This window comes from Paroedura picta, chromosome 4 (assembly GCF_049243985.1).
Source record: "Paroedura picta isolate Pp20150507F chromosome 4, Ppicta_v3.0, whole genome shotgun sequence".
In the NCBI taxonomy this organism is placed as follows: domain Eukaryota; kingdom Metazoa; phylum Chordata; class Lepidosauria; order Squamata; family Gekkonidae; genus Paroedura; species Paroedura picta.
The window spans coordinates 79,846,229-79,859,034 of NC_135372.1; the positions used below are offsets into that span (position 1 = coordinate 79,846,229).

General features: G+C 45.1%; 1 protein-coding gene across 3 annotated transcripts in view; it reads left to right on the forward strand.

Annotated features, from left to right (window-relative positions):
• USP24 (ubiquitin specific peptidase 24) overlaps positions 1 to 12,806 on the forward strand; it is a 95,744-nt gene that overhangs the window by 48,100 nt on the left and 34,838 nt on the right. For all 3 annotated transcript variants that reach the window (XM_077333607.1, XM_077333606.1, XM_077333605.1), the window contains exons 30-38: positions 953 to 1,108; positions 1,962 to 2,059; positions 3,650 to 3,745; positions 3,862 to 4,090; positions 9,843 to 10,002; positions 10,189 to 10,344; positions 10,602 to 10,672; positions 10,952 to 11,112; positions 12,060 to 12,121. In XM_077333607.1, the coding sequence (XP_077189722.1) occupies positions 953 to 1,108; positions 1,962 to 2,059; positions 3,650 to 3,745; positions 3,862 to 4,090; positions 9,843 to 10,002; positions 10,189 to 10,344; positions 10,602 to 10,672; positions 10,952 to 11,112; positions 12,060 to 12,121 (1,189 nt within the window). The remainder of the gene's footprint in view (positions 1 to 952; positions 1,109 to 1,961; positions 2,060 to 3,649; positions 3,746 to 3,861; positions 4,091 to 9,842; positions 10,003 to 10,188; positions 10,345 to 10,601; positions 10,673 to 10,951; positions 11,113 to 12,059; positions 12,122 to 12,806) is intronic.

The window sequence follows — 12,806 nt, forward strand, 5'->3', positions numbered from 1 at the left end:
GTCATTCCTACTGTAGCCGTATGAGCATAGATAGCTTTGTGGTTTTGTGGAGTGTAGTCATTTTTGGTTGAGATCAAAGAAACACCAACAGCTAGAGCCCCCAGAAGCCCCCCCCCCTCCACTACCAACTGCACCCAATCAGGTCGACTCCTGATCTGGCTACACACCCTGTAAAGGTTGCATTTACAGTTGTACAGTTAATGGTTGTATGTTATGCAGTTACACAGTCATAAGGTTTAATATTGCAATGTTGAGAATGTTACGAGTTTATAACTGTTAAATACTTCTTGCAATTGTCACAGCAAATTGGGAGCTGTAAACTTCCATGAGCCACAAGGGCGGGCAATTATGAACATGTAATAAAATAAATAAAATGTGAGTTAGAAATACTGATTATTTTTAATCTCGGACAATGTACTCTTAAAGTACATAACTTTTTAGTTTAAAAATGGGTAGCATATATTTTATGCTTTCTTTGGTGATCATTATTGGATATTTTGAGCAGCTTGGTATACTATTCAGTGGTATACCACTGTTGCTGCATGTTTTGTTTTTCACTCTAAGTAGACAGTTACTTAAAAAACTGCCTGATCCACTTCCAAGCTGCATAAAATCTATCTGGATTAGAATCATACAGTTGAAATGGTCATCTAGTCCAACCCCCTGCTCAATGTAGGATCAGCTTAGAACATCCATGAAAGGATAGGGAGTTTATTCAGTCAGTCTAAACTTAATTTGGGGGGATGGGGGAATGAGATACAGGTTTAGGTTATATTTAATCAAAATTCTGCTGAACTGCTTTAGGGTTCAGAAAAAGATTAATGGCATTTTATAGGTACTAATAAACTGTTTTACTGGTCAGTTGCATGATTTGGAAAACTGAGGATTCCTGGAAATGCTTGCAGCCTTAAAATGCTTGCCATTCATGGTTCTTTCTAAATTCTCTTTTCAGAAAACTTTACTGCCTGAAACAAATTCCCAGTCTTCAAAATCCCCATCACTCTCTACAAAGCATCAACACCAGCCTAGTGCTAGTTCTATACTTGAAAGCCTCTTTAGGTCTTTTGCTCCAGGAATGTCTACTTTTAGAGTGCTCTATAATCTTGAGGTAAGAGTAGGTCTGTGTGGATGGTACACTTGTTTTTAAGTAAAAGAAAATGTATGCATGGTTCTTACTATGATTGGCAGTAGTAGTAGCCCAGTTTTTGCTGAGTATCTGGCATGTAGATGTCTAGATTCAGTAACATAGGCAGGGAAAAGTGAGTCCAATAAGAGGGATTCTGTTTCAAAGCCCACCTGACTTCCATGTGGCTGCCATGTGCGTACTCCTGTTTTAATTTCTTCCTTGGTTACATATTTCCCTCCTGCAGAAACATTTGTTTTTCAACTACTCAGTTCCCACCATCTTACCATCTTGTAATCCCTTATACTAATCTTTTTTTCTCTATTAAGATTTCTTATAACTACTTCCATAAAACGGAAGAGATTTCTACTGACTTTTAAAATACACTTTGCAGGAACTTCATGATTCTTTAAGGTGCCACTCTTAGAGGATAGTATGAATTGTTATGCACCTGACAGAGAACTATGGTGTGCCCTTCAAAGAGGGGGGGCATTGCTGATTACCTAATGCCGCAACCCTTTAATACAGTTCCTAATGTTGTGGTGACCCCCAATCATAAAATTATGCATGTTTTCTTTCACAGAAATCAAACCAAAACTGACCAATGGCATGAAGATTCATTGTTCATGATTGTATATAAATTGGCGGGTGCCTTCAGGAGGAGCGGCAACAGTGGCAGTGTCCCCCGTCAACCCCCCCCCAACCAAGCTGCTCACCCTGCCACAACCTCTGAAAGGGTCGTTCAACCCCCAAAGGGTTCCTGACCCCCAGGTTGAGAACCACTGGCCTAACTTAAAAGAACATGCAACTTCTCTTACATTTGTTTTGTTCTTTTCAGGTCCTAAGTTCCAAACTAATGCCTACAGCAGATGATGAAATGGCAAGAAATTGTGCCAAATCTTTTTGTGAAAATTTTCTCAGAGCAGGTGGATTGAGGTTAGTCCTTTGAAAATTTATCAACTGAACAATCCCTTGGCATTTTCTAGTAATGTATGATTAAGCATTCGCATCTCAAAGAAAATTAAATTCTGTGAGTTAGACTTATAGAAAAATATTTGAAGAGCTATTGTAGATATTATGGTGACAGCAAAAATCCATTTCAATCATCATACTAGATAATATTCCCTCTTTAAGTTTGCTGACACATACCCATATAACATAAATTTTTACAAGAAGGATTTTTGGGGTGTGTCTCATATAAGGAGCATACCCAAAATCTGACAAGATTTTTTCAGGAAAAGGCATGTTTGAAACAAGTCAGATAACACCTCCATTTGCTTTCTAAGATCTTTGACTCAGTTCAAAAATAGAATTCCATGACAGAATGTTTGGAATATGAAAACACTATCCAGGTCACATCAGGTGGTCCATTTAAGAACCATAACTATATAGGTTTCCTAATTCAGAGACAGCTAGGAGTTAATTATCAAAAAATTAGCCAACTACCCAGACATATACTTTGTTATTTCAGATTAGTAGAAAGCCCGCTGCAGGCTGAAATGCAGCAGGTGCTAGCAGGACAGTGGTTGTGGGGGGGAGGCAGCGATGTCAAGGGGCGGAGAGGGCTGGTGTTCCCCCCTCCCAAGGCAGAGGGTGGAGCACGGGTTGGCTTCAGGGCTGGCGGGCCCTGGGCCGGCTTGCACCGCCTGCCCCATTACCTGTAGCAAAATGGCTCCCCCACCATTACATCCCTTGCAACGTGGCCAGAGGCTCTTTGCAGGGTTTTCCGTCTCTGTCGTGTGATGTGCGCAGATGCTGCCGCAACCTTATGTGCTGCTTTGGGGCCAGCCGCTCTCCACCACTGCCGCCCCCTCCCCGGCAGCTCTGCAGCCGCCTCCTAATCTGCCCCTAGGCATCGCCACCTCCTCCCAGCCGTTACTGTCGCCGCCACCTTTGGAGCAGCAGAGAGCCACACATGCATCAGCCCTGGCAACCAGGCTCGTCTGGCCAGGCTGCTGGAAAAGTGAACGGCAACCTAGGGAGGGCAGTCACTGTAGGGGCCGGCTCAATTGTAATTGGGCCGGATTTGAGTCCAGACAGTCTCCGCAGGCCGGACACGCTCCACCCACTAGGTCGATTTACAAATATATAGAGGCACCATGGAAAGGATGTATTCTTCTAGACCAGGAGTAGTCAACCTGTGGTCCTCCAGATGTTTATAGACTACAATTCCCATGAGCCCCTGCCAGCAAACGTTGACTACCCCTGTTCTAGACCACACAGGATGGAATGTAGTATAAAAATGTAAGAATAAATACTTATGTATCATTGTCCTCAAGATCTATACTGGGAATAGCCAGGTTGTGCTATGAGGCTGAGTGTATCATCCTATTGATAAAAGTAACTGTGTATGAGTCTTGAATCTTTTGAACTGTGGCTTTCAAGTATCAGTTTTCATTTTTGCTTGCATGAAAAGTCTTGAGTTAACAGACACTAGCCTGCTAGATTTACCTCAAAGAGTCATCATGGGCAAGGGGAAAGACTATCTTGAAAATATCCTAGGTAAAATGAGTGCATATTTTCCAGCTTGGTGGTGAATGTTATGCAGAGAGACTCCATCCCCTCAGAAGTAGACTATGAAACCAGACAGGGAGTTTATTCCATCTGTCTCCAGCTGGCAAGGTAAGTGACAGACAAAGGTAGACATGTGGTAGTAATAAACTTATACTTTTCTCTTTGTATTTATATATGCAATTAATTTCATTGTTCAAAACAGCATTTCATGCTTTTATGTTCAGGTTTTTGCTTGTTGGGCAAACAATGCCTACCTTACTTGATGAAGATCTGTCTAAATGTGGGGTAGAAGCACTGTCTTCACGCCCATTCCGAAACATAAGCCGACAGTCTACCAGACAGATGTCAATTTGTGGAACCCCAGAGAAGTCCTCCTACCGGCAGCTGTCTGTTTCAGACAGGTCTTCTATCAGAGTGGAGGAGATCATTCCTGCTGCACGGGTTGCCATACAAGTAAGTACTGCAATGTGATAGCAAGGAGAGAGTTCTTGTATTTCTTATAAAAGTGTGGGTGTGAGACTAAGTGTGGCCCTTGATGTGACCATAGGGGCACTCTTTAAGAATCCCTCTGAACATAGAATTAGATGATTAGGGAACTTCAACTGGTTGAGAATAAAAATGCAAGCTGGAAAGCAGTTTCTTCAATACTTCAGTTCCAGGTTTAGTGGATATAATTCCAAGTGCTGATTCATTGGTAAACAATGGGGAGATGAAGTTATCTGAAGAACCACCTGATCCTATGTGAGCATACCCAACTGTTTTGCTGACGCCTACTCAAAGTTCTCCCTCCTGCTGAGGCAAGGTTCTAGCTACTGATGGTTTCTCACCTATGAAGGAGGAGGAGGAGATGATGATGATGATGATGACTGTTTAGTCAGAGCAGCTTTTATCAGTGCTGTGGCAAACCCAAGAACACCCAGCTGGCTGTATGTGGGGGAGTGGAGAATCAAACCCAGCTCGCCAGATTATAAGTCAGCGCTCCTAACCACTACACCCAGCTGGCTCTGTGGAACTTCTGTCCCACAACCACTCATTTCACTGACCAACTTTGCCAGGAAAGTATGCCTATGAATCTCCTGGACCTCACAAACATGGTGTCCTCAGGAGGCTGGCTGGTTTGGGAGTAGGGGCTGCTGAGGTTTGACAGTTCTTCTGTTATTCTTCAGAAGGTGCTGCTGAAAGACTGCTACTAGGTCACATGTAATTGTGCTGTTGGGTTGTGCAGGGTTCTCTTGGGGCACATTCAGCTCAACATCTACATGAACCTGCTGGGAGCAAGAGTCTATGTAATTAAGTGCCAGCAATATTCGGATGACACCCAGGTCTGTTTCTCTAAATAGCTGAGTTAGGTGGCTCTGTGGAAGTCCTGAACAGATGACTAGTTAAGGTAATGGGATGGATGAGAGCTAGTAAAATGAAGCTTCGTTCAGAAGAGTCTGAGGTGCTTTGGTCTGCAAAAATTCTCTTGGATTGAGAAGTCAGCCTATGTTGGAAGGGAAGGGGCAGGATTGCAGTTCTCCAAGAAGGAATAGGTTTGCAATTTTGGGAGTGCTGCTAGATTCTAGCCTGAGGTTAGAGACTTAGGTTCCCTCTGGCATGCTACATCTGTTATGGCCCTTCCTTGAAAAGCAATATCTGGCCCTGATGAAGTGTTATAATGCATTGTACGTGGGATTGCCTTAGGAAATGGTCAGAAAACAACTGGTTTAGAATCTGGCAAGGCTGAGTTTCTGTGGTATTGTGTATCTGAGTAAACCTTTATGCAATAAGCATGCTGCTTCACGCTCATTCATTAGTTTCTTCTAATGTGTCTTTAGTATCTTGTATTTTGATTCTTTTAATAATTTATTACTGTTTCTTTTACAGCATGTTTCAGATCCGCTAACAAAGCTGCATGTGAAATGCATAAAAGCTTTTTTAGTATACACATGATTTCCATTTTCCCACTTCCACCATCAATATATGACCTTGCTTTCTTTAGTCTTGGTGACTGGTGCAGCCCACTTATTTTCCCGTTTTCAAAACCTGGCCGCCAGACTTTGTCAGGTATTGGACAGAGGAATCTGCCCTAATAGTTTTGGGTTTTCTGGGCATAATTTTCATATATTTAAGGTACAATGTGAAATGGAACTAAGGTATTTGAAGGATCACATCCTCCCACATGGTTTAGCCTGCAAGTGAAGATTTTCTTCTTGATCCCTGCTTGCAGAGGTGACACTGGTAGCTAACAAAGAGAGGGCATTTTCAGTGGTGACACCCCACATTTGGAAGCCCCTTCCCCTTGACTGGTATCTACTGTCTTATGGCCTCTTTCTAGTCTCAGGACCGTTATATGAATACTTGATGTCCCTGGAAGAGTTTCCTGAACGGTTGAAAGTTAATTAATTTTTAATATCCTTTTAAATTTGTTAAATGTGTATTGGGTGAGATGGCCATATATAGTCACGTTTACCTGCTCTCCCTCTCAAAATGGCCAGTTATGGGCCTGGAGGGGGTGGAAAAGGGAGGGGCACCAGATAGGCATGTACATAGCTATGCTTCTTATCCATATTATGCACCATTGCACCATTTCTGCGGTTTCTTAAAGCCTGACGAATGTTTCAGGGGTTTTTCAACAGTAAAAAAGTTGTGAAAGACTGCTGTAGATCAGTGGTCCCCAACCTGCGGGCCGCGGCCCGGTGCCAGGCCGAGAAGGTCATGGCGCCGGGCCGCGGCTCCCTCTCCCTGCCCCCCCCCCCCGCAGTAAAAAACTTCCCAGGCCGCAAGCTGGGAAGCTTGCGGCCTGGGAAGCTTCTTACTGCGGGAGGGCGGGGAGAGGGAATCAGGGCCGGCTGCGCCCGTGTGGGCGCGGCCCGATGCGTGGGCGCGGCCCGTTGTGTGGGCGCGGCCCGCGGGTGCGGCCCGCATGGGCCGCGGGCCGCGCCCCAATGCTCTGCCGGTCCCCAACCTCAGAAAGGTTGGGGACCACTGCTGTAGATAATGTACAGGAAATAAGGATTAATATAATATAACCTCATGTGAGAGATGAAGGGTAATTTAGGAAAGCCTCAGATTACTTCAGAGAAAAAAGAGAGCATTTTGGGGTGATGGATGACCTTGGGGAAAAAAGATGAATTAGGGAACCCAAAACTGCCATGTGGTTAAAAATATCTAAGAGCTAAAATGGATGGTTTGAAATGTTCAGCTCAGACATCCTACATACTTAAGTACCTTCAAGTCACAACCAATGTATGTTGACACCAGTATGGGGCTATCAAGGCAGCTGAGAAACAGAGCTTTGCCATTGCCTTCTTAGGCAGTGTCCCTTGGCATTCTTCCATCCAACTATCAACTTCACTTAGCTTCCAAGATCTGGCGAGAGTGGACTGTACCATGCTGCCTCCCCTCCCCAAGATATCCTAAGCACTTCATATTGTGATACTGAGATTTATGATTGCTATTGGATTGACAGGAAAAGTTTAGCCAAGCTACAAGGGCATCATTGTGTACTCAGAGACACTCCCAAACTGGTGACAAAGGTTAAAACTGTCAGCCTGGCTTGGCAGCATAGACTTGCGGGGAGGAGGGAAATTAAGCTTGTACCAAGACTGGAGCCCTGAGTCAGTTCCCTGAACAGGGCAGTATATAAATCACCAAATAAATAAATTAAATAAATCATAGTTTCTCCTGGAAGAATAACAAGGCCTAGCCAAGCTAGAGAGACAGGTTGATAGGATTGGGAGGTCTGTTCTCCCACACATACTCATCCACTTCTAGGTCATCAGGGCACCGGGGTACTAAAGTGTATCAAAAAGAAAGGGGCTGTAATTAGTGGCAGCCTCTGAAAGAGGACCCTTAAGCATTGGGGAGGGGGTTAGGGAGAAAATGCATTTCCCTAAAGGGATATACACAAATACACATGGATTAGTGTTTTTGGTCACTCACCGGAGAGAGTCAAGGGGGGCCTGAGAAGGGTACATGCATGACAGGTACCACTTTAGGTTGCTGAATATGGTTTAATATTGTATGAAAAAAATAGGCCAAGGCCAATGGTGCAAAATAGGTAAAATTACTTTATTACTCAGTTTTTAAACCTCCAAAAAATTCCCAACTTCTCCACCCAAATAGTCTTCCAGTGATTTATCAAAAATGAACACATTTCCCAGAAGAAAACTTTTTGCACCATGAGCCTTTCTTGACCTTTTTTCTTCATACCTAGTGACTTGTGTGGCTGTTTGCTTTCTTGTTTGCTTTGGCTTACTTTACTGTTATTTGATTTTGAGCTACCTCAAGCAAGTATGCTAGGCTTTCTTAACGGCGTATACCAGGCTTTCTCAACCCTGCGGGTTTGCGATAGGCCTGCAAGGGCTTTGCCAATTGGGAGGGAGATAAGTAATATATATATATATACTAGATTAAAAGTAATATTTTATATATACTAGATTAAAAGCCCATTTTATATGAAAATAAAATGGGTGCTAGAAGGGCTCAGCCTTCCTCTGGGGGACTCCTACAGGGTTCTGTGTGGGCGGGGAGGCAGGCAGCAGACAGGGATGGAGCGGTCTGGTGGCGCAGCAGGGCTGGGGCCGGCTAGTGGGGTGTTACTCACGGGGGACAAGCTCCTCGGATCTCCTCGTTGGGCGGCCATGTAGTCTCGTGTGGGCGGCAAGTACGGCGTGCCGCGCTGTCGTCGGAGCGGCGGGGTGGGGGACGGGCTGTGGCCGGGTCAGCGTAGAGGGCGGCTGGCGATGTTTGGGGGAACTTACCGCGGAGTGGCTCGGCGGCGGCCTCGTTGTCGCGACGGCCATCTTGCCGCGTGGTGGCTGGCTGGTGACGCAGCGAAGTTGCCGGAGAGGGCAGGAAGAATGGAAGCTTCCCGGCGAGGCGCGGCGCGTCTGGGGAGGGTAGGAGTTTTCTCGGCGGTGGTTTCGCGGGGGCGGCGGGCCCGCTGTCTCAGCGGCCATTTTGGGGCCATTTGTCGACGCGTGGGTAGGGAGCTGGCCGCGGAGCGGATGGGCAATGGCCTGTTTGTCGCTGGCGGCCTCATGGAGAGCCGGGCCTGGCCGCGTCGGCGGCGGCGCCAAAGGGCCTCGGGAGATGTGGCAGCAGGGAAGCGGTGGCAGGAGCTCGGGGGCTTGACGCAGCAGCGCTGTGGAACGGGTCGGAGAGGCGGTGAAGCGACGAAGAGGCAAGTGGGAAGTGTGGGAAGGTCGCGGGCGCTGTCGGGCGGCGAGGGACTCTGGGGTGGGGTGGGAAGGGCGGGGATGGGCGCATCGGTGTGCAAGGGCAGGCGCCGGGCGGAGGGGAAGGATTTTCCCCCGACTCGAGCAGCGTAGGGTGAGCGTCTTCCCTGGCGGCCATCCGGCGAGGACGGCGGCTCGGGAGGACTGCAGAGTTGGAGGCACGGCGTTTGGGAGACGGGCCAAGTGTCCAATAGGGAGGGGCGCTTTGCGCACCTCCCAATTGGACACTTGGCCCTGGAGTGCCAAGTGCGGCTTTGCGGCTCCTGATTCGCTCCTCTGAGTTTTTATCTCAGACAGAGCCCGCCCTAACTCCTCCCCACCAGCCCTTACTGCTTTATTTAGTTCACGGCTCCCCACGCCGCGGGACGTTTAAAGATATGTATGTATAAAAAGGTAAATGTATCCCCTGTGCAAGCACCGGGTCATGTCAGACCCTTGGGGTGACACCCTCTAGCATTTTCATGGCAGACTCAATACGGGGTGGTTTGCCAGGGCCTTCCCCAGTCATTGCCGTTTACCCCCCAGCAAGCTGGGTACTCATTTTACCGACCTCGGAAGGATGGAAGGCTGAGTCAACCTTAAGCCGGCTGCTGGGATAGAACTCCCAGCCTCATGGGCAGAGCTTTCAGACTGCATGACTGCTGCCTTACCACTCTGCACCAGAAGAGGCTCATGTATGTATATGTATACTAAAAATCAAGCCCATTTTATACAGAAATAAAATGGGCACTAGGCGCCCCTCCGCTGGGGAAGCCTTCACAGGGCGAAGGCTTCCCGGGGGCTGGCACGCCGTGGCAACTCAGCCGCGACCTGGGGAGTTCTCCCAGCCCTGGGAACAGGACCTCCTTGCAAATCTTAAGTTGATAAAGGGGATAAAAATATTACAAGTATACCACCCTTCTGCTTCCATTCATGCTCATTGGATTTGGTGGAAGCTGCAAGTTAAATGTTTTTAATTAACAAGAAATTTCCTTTCCTTTCAGACCATGGAAGCAAATGACTTTACTTCCACAGTGGCTTGTTTCATGCGTCTCTCGTGGGCTGCTGCTGCAGGACGGCTTGACCTAGTGGGAAGCAGCCAGCCAATAAAAGAAAGTAACACACTCTTCCCTGCTGGAATTCGTAACCGGCTTAGTAGCTCAGGTACTCCACATCCTTGAGTGAATCAAAAGAACCGGTTTGCTCACTGGCCTCTTAAATAATGTGGTATTCAAAGTCTTTTTTAAATGCCTGTTGCTAGCCAGTCCTCACTTGAGAGATCTATGTTAATCTAACCCTTGAGAAGCTTTGAAAAAATCCATTCACTTACTGGTTACACTTACTTTATAGGAAGCAATTGCAGTTCAGGAAGTGAAGGAGAGCCAACTGCTCTGCATGCTGGGATCTGTGTGAGGCAACGTTCTGTATCCACCAAAGATGCCCTGATCGCTGGTGAGGCCTTGTCTCTCTTAGTCACATGCCTGCAGCTTCGCAGCCAGCAGCTGGGTAGGTATGGGGCAGACTGGTTAATTGGTATGCTCTAGAGAAGTCTTCCCTTAATATTATTATCACTTTCTGTTTCAGTGCAAATGCCCAGTTCTTTGATGTGCTGTCCACCTGTCCCTGCTTTCAGAATAGATATTTATATGTATTTTCTGTAATGCTGTTATATTAGTATTTTAAGACAAAATGTCTTAAACACAAGCCACGTTAATTTCTGCTGTATTGTTTAACAAATTAACAACCTAGGATATTTTTTTCAGGATCTTTCTACAATCTTCCCTGTGTTGCTGACTTTATCATAGACATCTTGCTTGGCTCTCCAAGTGCTGAAGTGAGTAGTTTGCAACTATAATTAAAAGAGTTTTCTTGCAGAGTTTTCTTGTTTATATGCTGTGTTCCATGTTTTATGTCTTTTAATGGGATTTTAATGGGGTTTTAAAGACACTGTAACCCGCCATGAGCCGTAAGGGAGTGGCGGGAAATAAATTGAATAATAATAGTAATAATAAAAGTAATAATAATAGTAATAATAATAATATTTCACATCCTTAATATGTCCTGTTAATTACACAAGAAAAAACACATTTTGGGTGCTCCTGCTCTGTTCCAGATTCGTCGTGTTGCCTGTGACCAGTTGTATACTCTCAGTCAGACAGATACCTCCAGTCACCCAGATGTCCAGAAACCAAACCAGTTTCTCTTGAGTGTCATCCTTACTGCTCAGTTGCCCCTTTGGTCACCTACCAGTATCATGAGAGGAATTAACCAGAGGCAAGTTGGAGGCATGTTTTTTCCATAGAGCATGTAAGAATTAAAAAATAATAATAAATGCATACTTCAGATAAGATCAGGAAATGAAGAAAATATGACAATCAGGATTGGGTTATGTTTAGGCCCCTTGTGGGTGTTTTCATAGGATTCAATGAGATTGATAACATTTATAGCAAGTTTTGGGATGTTGATGTGTCCAGGGAAAATAATAAGATGAGACAAACAGCTGAAGGTCTAGCATAGCCAAATATTAGATGCAGATATTTTGCTCTAGTCATTTGCTTTTGGATTTAGTTGTAGAAAATACACAAATAGAATAATTTGTTCAGACTAAATTCTTCATTATTTAAAGCAGCGGTTCTCAACCACCATAATACCACTACCCCAACGGTGGCAGTGGTGGGGGCAGTGCGCGCGCAGGCGGTTAACCATCTGGAGGTGGCGTGGAGGCGGCCAGTGCCATAGCTCCACCCCTGCTGCCATTGCCGTCGCCACCACCAACCTGTCCAAGTGACCCCACTTGGGATCAGGACCCCAAGGCTGAGAACCACTAATTTAAAACTTGCAGCCCAATCTATAAACTTCAGCATTTTTTCTCTTACATAAGAATTTCAGTATATGTAGTAATAAATGTGGAATGATTGGCAATTCTTGGTTGAGAAGTTCAGTATTTAATATAAGCAGTGAATCCTAAACATGCTTTTATTGAAGCATTTTAAGCTGCTCTGCATATTATTAATGGCTTAGCACCATTGTTCTTATGAGCAGCATGGTATTGCAGGGTTGAAATAAAAATGCTAATGTTCCTGACAGTTAGTTCACAGCAAAAAAAGTGCATGTGTTTAAATAGCTGGATCAAAATTATGAAAATAACTTTCTGCAAAATAATTCTAATGATTTTTTAGGAAATCCTCTTCTCAATATTAACGACCTAATTCTGTTTTTAGACTTTTGTCTCAGTGTACAGAGTACTTTGATCTTAGATGCCAGTTATTGGATGACCTCACATGTAAGTAAAATATGTAAGAAAATAATCTACATGCAGAAATAGAACTTAAAGTAAATCACCCCTGCAGAGAAGGATGAGGAAGTTGTTGTCGTCCAAAAGGGAAAAAAATCATTTTGCTTGAAGTTAAGTTCATCTTGCTTCTGCTGTTTTTTCTTCCCCCTTTCAATGTTAAACTGTGTATTTATAACTGCTGTTTAGTTGATTTTTACTAGTGGTGGAAGTGGGTGGGGAGATAGGGGTTTGGCCTCTGTGCCAGCTTGTTGTAGTGGCAAAGAGCAGTGGCTTCTAATCTGGCAAGCTGGGTTTGATTCTCTGCTACTCTGCATACAGCCCACTGGATGACCTTGGGGTAGTCACACTCCTGATAGTGCTGGTCTCAAAGAGCAGTTCTGTTCTGTCCCCTCCTAACTCACAGGAAGTCTGTTGTGGGGAAAGAAGGGGAAGACAATTGTAAGCCACTTTGAGACTCCACATTGTAGTGAAAAGCCAGGGTATTTAAAACAAATTCTTTTTCTTCTACTACTTGTAGGCTTTCAAAGGGAATCTGATTGGTCACTGGATAAAACAGGATGCTGGGCTAGATAGACTATGGATGTGATTTAGCACAGTTATGCTCTTATATTCTTACAACATATAATTTGTTCCTTGCCTTGACTGATTACTTGATGAGAAAACGGATGAGTGA